The 15,331-nt window shown below is 38.0% G+C and overlaps 2 protein-coding genes across 2 annotated transcripts; both read left to right on the forward strand.

Moving 5' to 3' along the window:
* Positions 1 to 708: 708 nt before the first annotated feature.
* LOC145222739 (long-chain fatty acid transport protein 2-like) lies at positions 709 to 6,316 on the forward strand. The gene is made up of 13 exons (XM_080088927.1): positions 709 to 954; positions 1,016 to 1,157; positions 1,336 to 1,512; positions 1,611 to 1,710; positions 2,238 to 2,330; positions 2,841 to 2,999; positions 3,077 to 3,201; positions 3,751 to 3,948; positions 4,168 to 4,238; positions 4,790 to 4,916; positions 4,977 to 5,166; positions 5,302 to 5,422; positions 5,605 to 6,316. The coding sequence occupies exons 1-13, from the start codon at positions 779 to 781 to the stop codon at positions 5,786 to 5,788; spliced, it is 1,863 nt and encodes a 620-aa protein (XP_079945053.1). The 5' UTR covers positions 709 to 778; the 3' UTR covers positions 5,789 to 6,316.
* A 2,003-nt stretch (positions 6,317 to 8,319) lies between these two features.
* LOC145222741 (long-chain fatty acid transport protein 2-like) lies at positions 8,320 to 14,174 on the forward strand. The gene is made up of 13 exons (XM_080088929.1): positions 8,320 to 8,650; positions 8,713 to 8,854; positions 9,312 to 9,488; positions 9,560 to 9,659; positions 9,859 to 9,951; positions 10,172 to 10,330; positions 10,622 to 10,746; positions 11,698 to 11,895; positions 12,086 to 12,156; positions 12,275 to 12,401; positions 12,464 to 12,653; positions 12,837 to 12,957; positions 13,189 to 14,174. Exons 1-13 carry the CDS (start codon positions 8,475 to 8,477, stop codon positions 13,370 to 13,372), a joined length of 1,863 nt encoding a protein of 620 aa, XP_079945055.1. The 5' UTR covers positions 8,320 to 8,474; the 3' UTR covers positions 13,373 to 14,174.
* The last annotated feature ends 1,157 nt before the right edge of the window (positions 14,175 to 15,331 follow it).

The raw sequence follows: 15,331 nt of genomic DNA on the forward strand, positions 1-15,331 counted from the left end.
TCAGTGCCATATACCGTGGAATAAATTTAAAAGCTCAAACGCTTTGCTGCATAAGGTATACAGAGTTTCAGTCATGCTCTGCATGTTTAACGCACAATGTTATGTTTTGACTCTTTAGGATTTGCCGAATCGTCTTACGTTTAGAAATAAAATTCGTATTTTGTGCTTCTGCCGCGTTTTAGTATCTTTTTTAGGGCACGTTAATTAACTAAATCTTTTCAACACGTTAGAATGTTTGTTTTTTGGCTTCGTCTTAAAAATCCAATTTGTTTGGCAGAGTGAAGCGAAATTGAAAGCTCATTACGTAATAAGCGGCTGAGTTTTACGGGCAGTCGTTGCACGATCTGGTATAGTAATGTGGCTGACCGTTGTCTTGCAGACGTAGTGAAAAGAAAAAAAAGAGCCAACAATTTAAAGAAATAGGCCGTCTTTGTCGCGGTTACAATTTATTTGTCCTGCAGAGAAGAACTTGTCGCAGAAGTAAACTTGTTGTGATAGGTGTTTGTAAACACAAAAGCGAAAACAAGTAGCCAGAAGTAACAACTATTTGAAAGATATTTTTTGTAATACAAAATCTGAAAGAGATGTAACAAATTAAACAAATTATCTAGAAAAAATGAACCCGGACATTTTATTTGTTGGGTGTTGTGAGGTGATTAAGCTTCTCAACGTGTAACTGCAAAAAAATCTTCCCTATTTTAACTAAGAGGGTTTTCGCTTTTGTTCTAGATTTGTACGGTTTGTAGACCTGTTTACGTAACAATCATTAGGCTACACAATGATCATTTTGTCGTATTTGCTGGGTGCACCGCTTGCCGTGGTAGGTTCAATATGGTGGCTGATCAAGAAGTTTTACCCTTGGCTGGCAGAAGACATCACCTATGCGAAACAATTTTCAAGCCTCATATCTAAAAACAAAAAATGGGAGAAGTCCAATCTTGTCGTATATGATATGTAAGCTAATCCTTTGTGTAGCTTTACAATTATTCAGGAAATACTTACGGTTTTGTCGCAGGCTTCAAATGCAAGCAAAGAAGATCGGAGATCAGAAATTTGTTTTGTACGAGGATGAGGTGTGGACTTACAAGCAGATGCTGGGCTGGTCCAACAAATGCTGCAGAGCGTTGAGCTCTAAAGGAATGCAATCTGGCGACAAGGTAAAATGACAAAGTATATTTGATACTTTTTTAACTTTAACGTAGCCGGTATTTTTACAACGTGCTGATTTTCCAATGTTTATTTACTTTGTATTACCAATTTATTTCTGTTTAGAATAGGAAACAAAAAAATAATAATTTTACCCAGTAAAAGATTATTTGATTGCCTGTAATATAGATTGCCTTGTTTATGATGAACGAACCGGCATATCTAGCTATGTGGGTTGGGAGTACGGCACTTGGGGTTGTACCAGCTTTTCTTAACACCAATGTTCGAACGAAGTCCCTACTCCACTGCATCGACATTGCCGAAGTCAAGCTCTTAATAGTTGGGAAAGACCCTCATTTGTTCGAGGTAAAATATGTTGTTAGTTGTCTGACTGATGCGTTTTAAAAAAAAGTTCTATGCAAAATAGATTTCTGTTTCTCACAAATTCATTTTTTGCGTTACAGGCTGTCAACCAAATCAAAGACGATCTTCAGGAACGCGACATTACTGTATATGTGTATGGGGAGCAAACGGACGAATATGAATCGTTTTCCAACCTAGTAGGTACGTAAAAGTCATATTTTCCTTTCTTATTTTTTTACTCGGTAATACAACCAGTAAATGGAGCAACATGGCGTGATCACATGGCTACAGTTGAATGTTTTGTCCTTGCCCTCACCCTTCCCATGCATAAACGTGCTATTACATTCATGCGTCATGCGAAAGTGGCCTCAGGGTTAAATTGGTAGTACTGACTTGGATGTGGCGTGACGTTGCCTGAAATTTGCACTTTGGACTCAGTACAATTTGAAACTTTCCACAAAACTATCGCATAGGATATGGCGTGATATCTGCCTCGACCTTTGGACCCAACGAACGTTTAGTCTTTCGAAAAATAATTGTGCTAAAACTTCTTCACTATTACGTTTTCACATCACGTTGAATGCGTTTTGGGCTTAGGGCTAAAAGATTGAAACTGAAACTGATGAAAAACAAAACCAATCCATTTCGTGAATTTAGTTTACATACTGTTTCGAAACCGACCTCCATATATTGTATCACATCTGAAACTGATATTTCGTTTTGGGCAGACATGCAAACGAATGAAGACATTCCACAGGACCGGAGGGGCGAGCGCGCATTTACTGATCCTGCAAGCTACATTTACACCTCGGGAACAACAGGTACAGTCTTACATTAGCAAAATATGCAGCAAACTATATGCCAGGTATTAAACACTTGTCAAACGCGATATACATATCATTAAAATTACGAAACAATATAGACACTACAGGATTTAAGCCTTACTCCTTCATGAAAAAAGACAACTGAATTTTTGAAAGAAGCACTCACTTCACCATGCCGAGTTCTACAGCAAAAATATAACAAACTGACTCTTTGTTCAAGCCGTGGCCTTCCAATTGCATTGTCACGAATAATGGGCATTGTTGAGCCTTATTGAGTATCATTTACTAAAGTTTAAGGCGGAAAAAATACCGTAATATGTCTACCACAGTCCGCAGACGATTTGGAAGTTAAGCGTTCATGAAGTGAACAAACAGTTTTATTTGATTTGCTGTTTTGTTTGTTTGCCATATTTGTGTTTAAGTTACTCTCAAGTTTACATATAAATTGAAAAACCATGGGACATAAATTGAAGTTTTCTATAAGTGACCAAACATTTGTCTTTTTAGGTCTACCGAAGGCCGTTAAACTTTCAAGTCAGAAGTGTTTCTTGGGTTCGACCATGTTACTCTTGTTAAAAGCAAACGGCAATGATATTGTATACACACCTCTTCCACTATATCACTCATCTGCAGCATTGCTGGGGTTTTGTGGATCATTGATTGCTGGTGAGTTTTAAGACAAACAATCTAGTTACCTGTTTTTAACCGAGTAGGACTTTTTTAACCTACTGCTTTATTTGTAGGTTCTACAATTGCTTTGAGAAAAAAGTTTTCCGCAAGTCATCTTTGGTCTGACTGTCGCAAATACAACGTTACAATCATTCAGTACATTGGCGAAACTATGCGATACGTCTGCAAACAACCCACGGTGAAAAAACTACTCAAATTTTATTTCTCTTTTATTATGCTCCATATTTAAGTTGACCATGACACAAGTGGTTAATGACATAACTGTAACTTCCCTTATATTCTGTAACTGTTTTGGTACAAATCTGAAACATGTAAGCTTACCGATGCAAACAACTAACGGGTTTTAACTCCAGAAAAATACTCTTTATTTTTCTAGATATTCCAGTTAGTTTAACCTGAACATGTAGGCTTAAATTATCATTATTTCCCTTTTGCTCTGCATTTCAGTTGAGTACGATGACTGTGATTTATTTTATAATTAAACACTCATTGTATACCGTAACTGTTGTGAAAAAGTTGTAACTCGGTAGCTAAACACCAGTCCCTATCACACCTTGACCCAAAGAAATATTAACGGCAAATAGCAAATTCCTTACCGCAAGGTAGCGCTAAGAGACTATAACGGTACTAGAAGCTGAAACGAGTCTGACCCCCCACATACAGTTAAAATAAACTTAATCGGGATGCGTCGTAGGTACAAACCCCGTGAAAAAAACGATCTTTTCAGACTTCAGATGATCGTAAGCACAACGTACGAGCTATCATGGGAAACGGTTTGCGACCTGATGTTTGGCGCACGTTCCTGGATCGGTACGGAAAAAGTATTCACGTGCTGGAATTTTATGCCTCTACTGAGGGTAACGTGGTTTTCATCAACTTTCACAATAAGTTTGGATGCCTAGGAACAATGAGTCCACTTTGGAAGGTTTGTTTAGCAAGATAACGCCTTGTTAATATAATAAAATCACCCTAAACATTTGTAAAATAAGCAACAATTACAACGTCTGTGTGTTATTCATAAAAGCTCATTTTTGTTGCCTTTAAATATCATAATCAACTAAAATCGAGTTTTTTTTCGGTTCCAGCGATTCTGTGAGAAAAAATGTTCTTCTGCTGCGTAAAAAATTAATAATGTGCTGTTTAGAAACTTTCAAACGGCGCTATTTTAAAATACAATCCCGAAACTGATGAACTTGTAAGAGACAAGAATGGACGGTAAGAAATATAATCTAGGTCAGGGGTGTCCAACTCGAACACACCGCCGTGCCAAATTTAGTTTTAAAATATACTCGCGTGCCAACGTTTGGTACTTTTTCCAAACCATTTCTTAAACGTCTTAACGGTACGGGATCAATTTATGATACTGTAAAAACCTTTTATTATGTTTATGCGACACAAGATACAAATAGTTTGCCACGGGGCTTAAGTTTTGTCAAAAAACTATTTATTTAATTAGTGGGTTGTGTAACTTTATAATCTTTACTGAAGTTAGAATTTAAGAAACAAATTTCATTGCGTGACAAATCCTAATGTTTACCATCCGAGTTTGCAAAAGCTTGCGTGCCACTTTTAAATGCTCTGCGTGCCACTTTTGGCACGCGTGCCACGTGTTGGACACCCCTGATCTAGGTCGACGTATAAAAAAATCGGCTACAATGCAACCCTAATCTAATATTTTTTTTTCAAAACATATGCGGCTTTTTTTCAAAACATAATGTCTAGATAAGGATATACTGCAACTAAACCATTTTTATCAATTTGTTTAGTCCCATCATCGCCGATACAAATGAACCTGGTCTTTTGGTGGGAAAAATTGACAAAACATTTGCTGTATCTCCCTATTCAGGCAACAAAAGTCTCTCCGAGAAGAAAATTTTTCATGGCGTATTTAAGGTTGGTCATCATAAGTGACGTGTGTAACGGTGATATCACACATTGTTGCTTATTTTGCAGGAAGGCGACAGTTATTTCAACACCGGAGACCTACTCATGTGCGACGAAAACTATCACGTGTATTTTTGTGACCGTGTTGGCGACACCTTCCGGTGGAAAGGCGAGAACGTTTCGACGAATGAAGTGAGCGATATTGTTGTGCAAGGTCCAGGAATCAAAGAGGCCAATGTGTATGGGGTGGAGATTCCAGGTTTGTTGAGGAAATTCCTGTTTAATCACCAAACCAGATTATTACCTCGACATGCTTTAGTCTGAGATGCTCTAAAGCCCGACTATAGATATACTATATTTAAAACTTTGTTATGTAACTGTTTGTACCTTACAGGAAGCGAAGGTCGGGCAGGAATGGCAGCAGTTGTGTTGGAGGCTGGTGAACTTGATTGCCAAGGTTTGTACGATTACGTCTGTGACAACCTTCCTTCCTATGCAAGACCCTGTTTCGTCAGGTAAGCCGTTGTGTTATTTTTTTGGTTTTGGTCAGTTGCCTTCTTACACCAGAAACAACAACATATACACAGTGCAGGTTTTTGTAAACGTATAAACCTCCTACTAAAATGTTACTGGCAAATCTCCTTTGAAAATTGTTTAATTTTGTTGGTATCCTAATTTTATTCGTGTAATCTTACAGAGTAAAAGATTGTTTTGAATTGACTGGAACTTTGAAGCAACGCAAAGTGTTGTTACGTGAGGAAGGATTTAATCTAGAAATTGTTGATGATAAGATTTACTTCTTGGACATTTGCAAGAAAAGATATGTTCTCCTTACTCCCGAAATGCAGGACGGAATTAAAGATGGGACGATTCGAGTTTAACGTTCTACTTTTGGAGTATATTGTGTTATATCAGTTCTTGCTTACTCACATGTCGACAAAGCGTGTAGCTGACGAAAATCGGTTTTAGGTAATTAATTTATGTGATTCGTGAAGTTTGGGTTTCAGTTGGTATAAGAAGTTAACTAAATGCACCAAACGTCTTCTTACAAAATGATGTACTGTAGGGGGCAGCAAACACCGCTGCCGATACGCAAGCGATTGGTGCAGCGCAGAAACAACACATATGTCAGCTTGAACATAATACGGTTGTCATTTGACTGATCCCCAACATGGGTAGAAGCATTTTTGTGTGATAATCGTTAGAATTTTTATTTCTCGCGAAACAGAACTCCGCGACATTTTGTATTCTTTTGTAATTTTTTGCGTGTCATTTCCTATATACGCAAGTGTAAATTTACAATGTCTATTTGGGCCGTTATTTTCACCATTAAACTTATGAACAGATCCGTATATAGTGTTACAATGACCCAGTAGTAACACTTTGTAAATAAAATTCGGTGATCGTTGGATGGTTTGAAAGAAATCATTTGAAAAAATGGACCTGCAGCTTATGAAGTTAACAAACTTGGTAACATGTTAGAATGATTAAAGTGTGACAAAAATGATTCTATCATTTGCATGCTTTACATTCTTTGTGGTAGCTTGTTCCAGACTGCAAAATTAATTTCTTTGCTTGGTCGAGCTTTGCAACAAACATTGCTGTTGATTATATTCGTTGACAACCTGGGCCATAACCCAGTGCAATAAATAAATCTAATACACCGGACAGCAGATCGTTGTCACGTTGTTCCTTGGTCGCCTTTAATACCAAATAACAGTTTTATCTCAGAAGTCATAAAGGTTAGATAATTCACACCTATTGAACAACCTCTTTTAACTGATGTAAAAACTTTAATTCTTTTACCCATGTTCAGGTTCTTGCGAAAAAACTGCATGGCTTGCTGGTGATGTTCTCTTTCGCACATCAGTGTGATGGTCTTCGAAAACCACAGTTTCAAGCCGGATTTTTACTTCTTAAATTTTAAACGTCAAAATGGTTTAAACTTGCCCTTCCAGCACGTGGAGCAACATCAATGTTTTACCTTTTGCAGACTTTCCATCATATCCAACAGCCGTCAAAAAAGCTTAAAATCCCTAAACCTTACCCAGTTATGTGACACATTTCCACTCCATTAGATGGCTTCCGGTAGTGAGAACAAACCTTTCATTTTATTTGGAAAACCACTTCTGACACCATGTCATGCTTTCACAACATCTTATTTTAGTCAGCTGGTTCTAGCACAAAAGTCATATTTTCAGCCGGTTCTGTCACAAAAAGTCTATTGACAGTAACGTAATGCTAACCAGTTCGCTGATCTCATAAAATTTCGTTCTATAGAACCGGTGCGAACCGGTTGAATCCCACCACTGATGCGACAAGTGACGTCACGACACAGGGGCAACATCTAAAGATCTCGGAAACTATATGACAAAAAGTTTTGTTTGATTGTTAAAAATTTGTTTTAAATCGTCACAGGCCTTCCCAAGGAACGTTTCCAGCGCAAGGAGTTTCCAGGATGAGGTTCTCTTATTTCAGTTGAACGCAACTTCAACCGATATGTTATACACGCCTCTACCACTAGATCACTCACCAGAATGATAGTCAGGGTTTTACATATTTCTACAACCAAAACATTTACATAATTATACGTTTTCTGTTACTCTCTCTAATCGGTATATGTCCTCATCAGCACAGTTGCTGGTCTTCTTGTTTTGATCAAATCCTTGTACATGTTGGAAGTTTTAAATTTTATCATTTGTTTGCATGTGGACAAACAGTTGTCCATATGAATCAGTCACGACTTTCATGGCATAAACATAACAGCACAAGTGATTTGTTGCATCACGACAATGTAAGTAGAGGTTGAGTCATGTTGTGTTTTGTGTGTGTTCAACGTAAAACGGAATGCTCTGACACTTGCTCGTTTTGCAAAAACATCTCACGTTTATTGTTTCGTGTTTTGTGCGTATAATTGAGATTTTAACTATATATAACGTTTTTACCGGTTAAGCTTTATGGGCAGTCTCGTTACACGGTCTGTTGTCCATTAGTGATGTTACTGACATGTTTCTTGCAGACGTTATGAAACAGAAGAAAAAACGAGCTCAAAGTTTGAATGAAATGTTCTTCGGATTGTAATTGTTTGTCCTCTAAAGAAGAATTCGTGATAAACAATACTTGACGTGGTGGGAGTTTACGAACTCTGAAACGCATTTATGTCGTGTTGTACTAATACCTTGTCAGATGCATCTCTGATTTATGTATTGTTGAGAAGGCGTGAGTCAAACTAAAAAATATCTGGGAAACACGAGCGCCGGACGCTTTAATTTTCCGTATCGTGCGGTGATTTAGTTCCCAACCTTGCAATCGCTGTATATGTTAGCGGGAACATACTAACACAAACTAAGTTACACTTTTTGCGAGCGCGTTCACTGTTTTGTCGAAGGTTAGACCTGTCAACAGATTACGACCGGCTAACAGCAGTTTTCATTTTTTCGTGATTGTCGAGATTTGTATTTGTAGTATAAATGTTTTTTGTCCTTTTTATTTGATATTGTTTTTGATTTTGTGTAGGTTTGTAAGGCTCATCGTTCTGTTTACCTAACCATCACTGTCCAATACACAATGATTTTTTTGTCGTATTTGCTGGGTTTACCGCTTGCTGTAGTAGGCTTGATATGGTGGTTGATCAAGGAACGTCACCCTTGGCTGGCAGAAGACATTTCCTTAGCAACCGCATATGGAAGCCTGTTGTCGAAAAACAGAAAGTGGGAGAAGTCCAACTTTGTTATTTACGACATGTAAGTGTATTGTTGTTTACTTTCCTGTTACTACGTTGCTAATTACACGCCATTCGTCGCAGACTTCAAATGCAGGCGAAAAAACTCGATGATCAGAAGTTTGTGTTGTTTCAAGACGACGTGTGGACGTACAAACAGATGCTGGAGTGGGCTAACAAATGTTGCAGAGCATTGCGCTCCGAGGGGATGCGACCCTGGGACAAGGTAAAATGAAAAACATTTTTAGCATTTCATATTTAATATAATGTGATAGCTGGTATTAGTCGGTTTAGTCAATAGGGCAGTGGTTCTTAACCAGGGCCCAGGGCCCCCTAGGGAGCCTCCGAGCTGTGTACACCCAATAAATGCCATTTTTTGTTTTTTTAGTGCGCAAGATTAAGTTTGTGTTCCAAATAACTTTATTCCTAAGTTAATCGACTATTTCACACACTATTTGCCTATATTGGGGTTTTTCACGATTACTGATTCATGTTTACTCTCTTTGACCTGTTAAAAGCCAAAATTAGTACTGAACTCCAACACGAGTTTGCCATTTTAATTTTTTATGGGGCGTCAGAACGTAAAGGGTTATTTTTTAAAAGGTTGAGAACCACTGAAATAGGGGTAGCAATGTTCGTCAATCTGATGACATTCTTCTGCGTGAATTCTACTTGTCTGCTAGATTGGTTTGCTTATGATGAACGAACCGGCGTACATGGCTATATGGGCTGGGAGTACAGCACTTGGAGTTATACCAGCTTTTCTAAACACTAACCTGCGAACGAAGTCTCTGCTCCACTGTATTGACATTGCAGAAGTCAAGTCGATAATTGTCGGAAAAGACCCAAGTTTGTTGGAGGTAAAACACGTGGCTGTTTGTTTGAAATTAGTGTTGACGTAAAATTTGGCAAAAAGAAGACTTTTTCTCAGGCTGTCAACCAAGTCAAAGACGACCTTCAGGAACGTGAAATTACTGTATATGTGTATGGAGAGCAAACGGATGATTATAGATCGTTTTCCAACTTAGTAGGTAAGTGAAATCCATGTTCTTTGCCTATTTTGGAATTAAAACTTATTCACTTCATATTCTGACATTGCCTCGAAACTTCAACTGACAGACAAGTCCTATCTCTATTATAAACAATAAACTGATTTTTGTTAACGATGTTACTGTTGAAAACTGGTGCTGGGGTTTTGCCATAGATCTTAAGTTGTTTCCTTTTCTACAGACAAACAAAACAATGACGACATTCCACCTGATTGGAGAGGCGTGCGCACAGCTAGTGATCCTGTATGTTACGTTTATACGTCGGGGACAACAGGTATACAGCATTACATCTGCAAAATATGTACCAAACTATGGTTTTCCAATTACTTAGTCACTAATAGTGGAATTTGTTACGTCTTGTATTGTATCGTTTGGAATGTTATGGGTGGATATTTGTTTCGACTATTTCTTGCGGAGTCAAAATGCAAATAAGTGAAAATGTCAAACGTTAAAAACGTATTTTAGCCTACTTGTCAACGCATGCCTATTTTTAGGTCTTCCCAAGGCTGTTAAGATTCCCAGTCGTAAGAGTTTTCAAGGTTCGGCCATTATATGTCTATTGAAGCCAAATGCCAACGATATTATATACACGTCTTTACCACTCTATCACTCATCTGCGGCGTTGCTGGGGTTTTGCGGAACACTACGTTCTGGTAAGTTTTATTGTTGTATGAAATACAGCACGCAAGACATTTACACTAGGCTATATAGGCATATTAAGCTTGATTATTAAGGTATTCTACCGCCATGCTAATTCACTCAGTCATTTTGTGTCCTTGACAAAAGTAACTTCACAAAAGTGCAAGAGAAACCCTTCTCATTTTACTTCACAATATACCTCTTGTTATGACGACCTTTTCTCACATATCTTTCAAATGAATTTACTGTTTATATCTTGCCGCATTTTTATTTCTAGTCTGTATCAGCTGTTGTCTTATTTGAAGGTTCTGCGATTGCTTTAAGGAAGAAATTTTCAGCCAGCCAGTTTTGGCCAGATTGTCGCAAGTTTAACGTCACTATCATTCAGTACATCGGCGAGACGATGCGATATGTCTGCAAACAACCAACGGTTTTTAAATAAACTACTAATGATGCACCGAATATTTGTACCACAGAATCATTCAAACGCATAAAAACTTTTGTGCACTCTTTATAACGGATAAGTAAATCATTCGCAGGCTGACAATGAGCTAAAAATTCCTATGTAACAACACTGTTTGTCTGGCAGCAAAACATGTTTTTATTTTAAAAGCTTAGCATAGGAACGTCACAATTCGCGTGACGTCACAAGTGATTTGATGGACCACTTGCATAGTAAACATAATATCGTGGACCATTCCATTTTTAGCAAGATTAAAATAATCATACTGGACAAGCGTTTTGGTTTAAAACATAATTCTTTCAAACTGATTTTTATGAAATGGGATAAAATTATTAACTAGCATTTTGACATTCTTTCAAAATAAAGTATGTAATCATTTCCAGTTATCACCAAAACAGTAACGTTCTGTGGACTACCCCAAAAGTCATCATGGAAAACTAGTGGCCCATAGACCAGTGGTTCTCAACCGCCGGTCCGCGGACCGGTGCCGGTCCCCGTCAACTTTCCTGCCGGTCCGCCAAATATATTACAATATTAGATCTCAATTGCATAATGCAAGATGTTAAATGTAGAGAAATCGTGTGGAAGTCAACGCCCTTCTTCCTGCAAAAACTCCATTACAACCACGTTTAAAACATATTATATCAAACAGACAGCAGCAAACTTCTCATTAAATTGAATTTCTCATACTTCTTTTGAATTGCGTATTTTTGTCGTGATTTCCTTTTGGGTTGATTTTGAAAACCCACCGGTCCGCAAAATTTGTTTTGAAACTTTACCGGTCCGCAAACTTAAAAGGTTGAGAACCACTGCCATAGACCACCAGTTGAGAACCACTGATCTACGGCATAAACACAGCTTTCGATACCAAATTCGCTGTGCTCGTTGGCATTAAGCGCCATGAAATTATTGTTGTAGACAGCAGATGATCGTAACCACAAAGTTCGAGCTATGATCGGAAACGGTTTGCGACCCGATGTTTGGCGGACTTTTCTGGATCGCTATGGTGAAAATATTCATGTGATGGAGTTTTACGGGGCTACTGAGAGTAACGTTGGTTTCATCAACTACCACAATAAATTTGGATGCATTGGAACGATGAGCCCACTTTGGAAGGTTTGGTTGTTCGTTAAGGGGTTTAATTTGTCAAGCAAAAATTTAAACATTTGTTTATTTTGACTGAAACTGCATGGTCTTACTTAAAAAAACCATATTGTCTGGTAAGAGCGTTAATGATATCATTGTGTCCAACAGTTTAATTGACATATAATTTGTTGCGTTTTAAAATATATCATGTGCTGTTTAGAAACTTACAAACGGCGTTTTATTAAAATACAATTCCGAAGCCGATGAACTGGTGCGGGACAAGAATGGACGGTAAGAAATAATTCAAGTGCATTTAATCACATCAATATGTTATAATTTTCCATAATATTACCGACGATGTTTAAATAAGGTTATGCTGCCATTAAACTATTCTCACCAACCTGTTTAGTGCCATCGTCGCCGATGTAAATGAGCCTGGTCTTTTGGTGGGAAAAGTTAACAAAACTTACTTTGTATCTGAGTACAAAGGCAGCAAAAGTCTAACCGAGAAGAAAATCCTTCACGACGTTTTCAAGGTCAGTCGTCACATATGGCCTGAATAATGGCAAGGTTGCACACAAGGTGTCTTATTTATCAGGATGGTGACAGTTATTTCAACACGGGTGATATACTTGTGTGTGACGAAAACTACCACGTGTATTTTCGTGACCGTGTTGGCGACACCTTCCGGTGGAAAGGCGAGAACGTTTCGACAAATGAAGTGAGCGATATTGTTGTGCAAGGTCCAGGAATCAAGGAGGCCAATGTATATGGGGTCGAGATTCCAGGTTTGTTGACGGAATTCCTGTATAATCACCAAACCAGTTTTATTCCCGTGATTTACTTTAGTCTGATCTGCTCTTCAGCCAGACATACTGAATTTGAAACTTTGTTATGTGTAATGTTTTGCTTAGTTGGAAGTAGATTTGTTTTTGAAAAAAACACATTAAACACTATCTGAACTTTCACAGGAAGCGAAGGTCGGGCAGGAATGGCAGCAGTTGTATTGGAAACTGATGAACTTGATTGCCAGGGTTTATACGATTACGTCTGTGACAACCTTCCTTCCTATGCAAGACCGTGTTTCGTCAGGTAAACCGTTGTTACATCATAAGTATAACAAATCTTTTCTTGTGAAAACCATATTTTTTTGTAAAAACAGTATTTTAACTTTTGATCAGTTAAGGTCAAAAGTCATTGGTTTGCTTACACCGGCCGCAACAAAAAAGATAAAATGCAGGATTTTTGTTTTCGTTCAGCAGGTTGTTTCAAACATAAAACCTCGTACTCAAATGCTCACTGCTGTTTTGTGTAATCACACAGAGTAAAAGATTGTTTTGAATTGACTGGAACTTTGAAGCAACGAAAAGTGTTGTTACGCGAGGAGGGATTTAATCTGCAGATTGTCGATGACAAGATTTACTTTCTGGACATGGGCGAGAAAAGATATGTTCTCCTTACTCCCGAAATGCAGGACGGAATTAAAAATGGGAAGATTCGAGTTTAATGTTTTACTTAAGTATCGTTTGTTATATCAGTTTATGCTTGTAACATGTAACATGTACATAAAGTGGGGGCCACATGGCAAATCGTTTTAATATTATTTTATCTGAACAATGAAGCTGGTGTTTCAGTTGGCGTAAGAAGTTGAGTAAATGCAGCAAAAATCGTTGTTACAAAATGATGTAGTGCAGGGGTCAACACCGCTGCCGATACGCGAGGGAATAGTGCTGCGCAGAAACAACGCATACATGAACTTTAATAATCTCACCACATATGCTTCATCTAACCCATGTTTTTCAAAAAAACATTTTTATGATAACTGATAAGCTGTAATATATTTGCATGTATCAAACACTCGTTTTTATTGTCAGTTCCGCAAAATTAGTGTTTGACTTTAACCGGCGTTGAGCGCAAAACAAGGTCATTGCGCTGCAGTAATTTATCTGTTCCCCTTCACAAACCCGAATGCAACCACATACGATATTGGGCAGCCTAGTCTAGCGATTCTTGGTCCTTTTGCTGAAATCTCGTAAAATTATCAACCGGGTGTTTTTTCCGAAAAGACCTTTTCTACAGTCGGACAAGTCCTAATATTCTAATTGTAGCAATGGTCAGAAAATTCATTTCCCCCCAACAGAACACTGCTTCATTTTTTGCTATTGTAATTTTCTGTGTGTCATCATGTAAGCAAGTGTGTTTTAATTGAAGTTAAAGTGTGTTTAAGCGCCCAGACGTAACATTTTGAGAATAAAACTTGGTAATCGGCATTTTGTTTTTGGTTTGTTTGAATAAAATCATTTACATTGTTTTGGATCTGCTACTTATGAATCCCATGCATTTCAATACTGTGGCGTGTGTACGAGATCAATTAAATATTGGTGAGGAAAAATTTGGACTGCCCTGAAGTTTTTGAAAGTCATATTGTGACAACAAGTTGGCTTGAGGTCCTGTTTTAAAAAATATTTGAAAATGTACAGAAATCTGAATAACCCAATATTTTCGTTAACTGGTAACACTTACACATTTCATGTTGAACGTACGAATGGTCTCTGTACTTTGCGCCCGCGGCTGATCATACGATCACCGGTTTTTAAAGCATCGCCTTTCCTACCCAGGATACGCTCTGGCGTCATGTTCAATGCGCAGAATCAGAAAAAACTCAAATCGCCGTTAATTGATTGCCACGTTATTCGCGTAAAATAGCTTGCAAGTTGAAGCCCGAAGATAACGTAGATCGAAATATTGTAATTTGTGACCTTATTATTTAATTCGTTGTGCACATTTTGACAGCTTTTTTAATAGTTAAATCTTTTCCAGCAACAAACTTTTGCAAAGTTCGTCACACTTTATACCAGGGGTGGCCAAACTTTTTTACCAGAGGGCCAAATTTGCAACTGTCTTGCTACTGGAGGGCCGGATTAAATGAGATTTACGTAAAATTTGTCGTAACTGGTTGCCATCTTTATTAAAATATATATTATTGTAGTAGAATTACAATAAATAACACCATCTTGTTTACACTTGGATTTAATAACTGCTAGTAGCAGCCAGCGCTGTTGCACTGCTTGTTCACAGTGGTAAATATGGTGCTTGGAAAAAAACCAGGCAAGGTGTTTGGCGGGCCGGATGAAACAGGACTGGGGGCCGGATGCGGCCCGCGGGCCGTAGTTTGGCCACCACTGCTTTACACCAATAATAATTTTATTTTGGAATAGTGAGTCACAAAGGTCTCTTGACTTTACAGCTTCAAACGGTTTCGTGAACGTAAATATGATGTTAAATTCTGCCTCGCGAAAACATTCACAGAAGTTCACGTTTCTGCTACCCTCTTCAAACGACAGACAATTTTGTTTAATTGTATACCTAATTTTTCACCGATGTTGGAAGCCATGTGGAATTTTTATTCTCGTTCGGTTAATAGTACAAACAGTTGCCCATATGCATCAGTGCCGAGTATCATGGC

The sequence above is a fragment of the Phallusia mammillata genome, chromosome 4 (genome assembly GCF_965637545.1).
Source record: "Phallusia mammillata chromosome 4, kaPhaMamm4.hap1.1, whole genome shotgun sequence".
Taxonomy (NCBI): Eukaryota; Metazoa; Chordata; class Ascidiacea; order Phlebobranchia; family Ascidiidae; genus Phallusia; species Phallusia mammillata.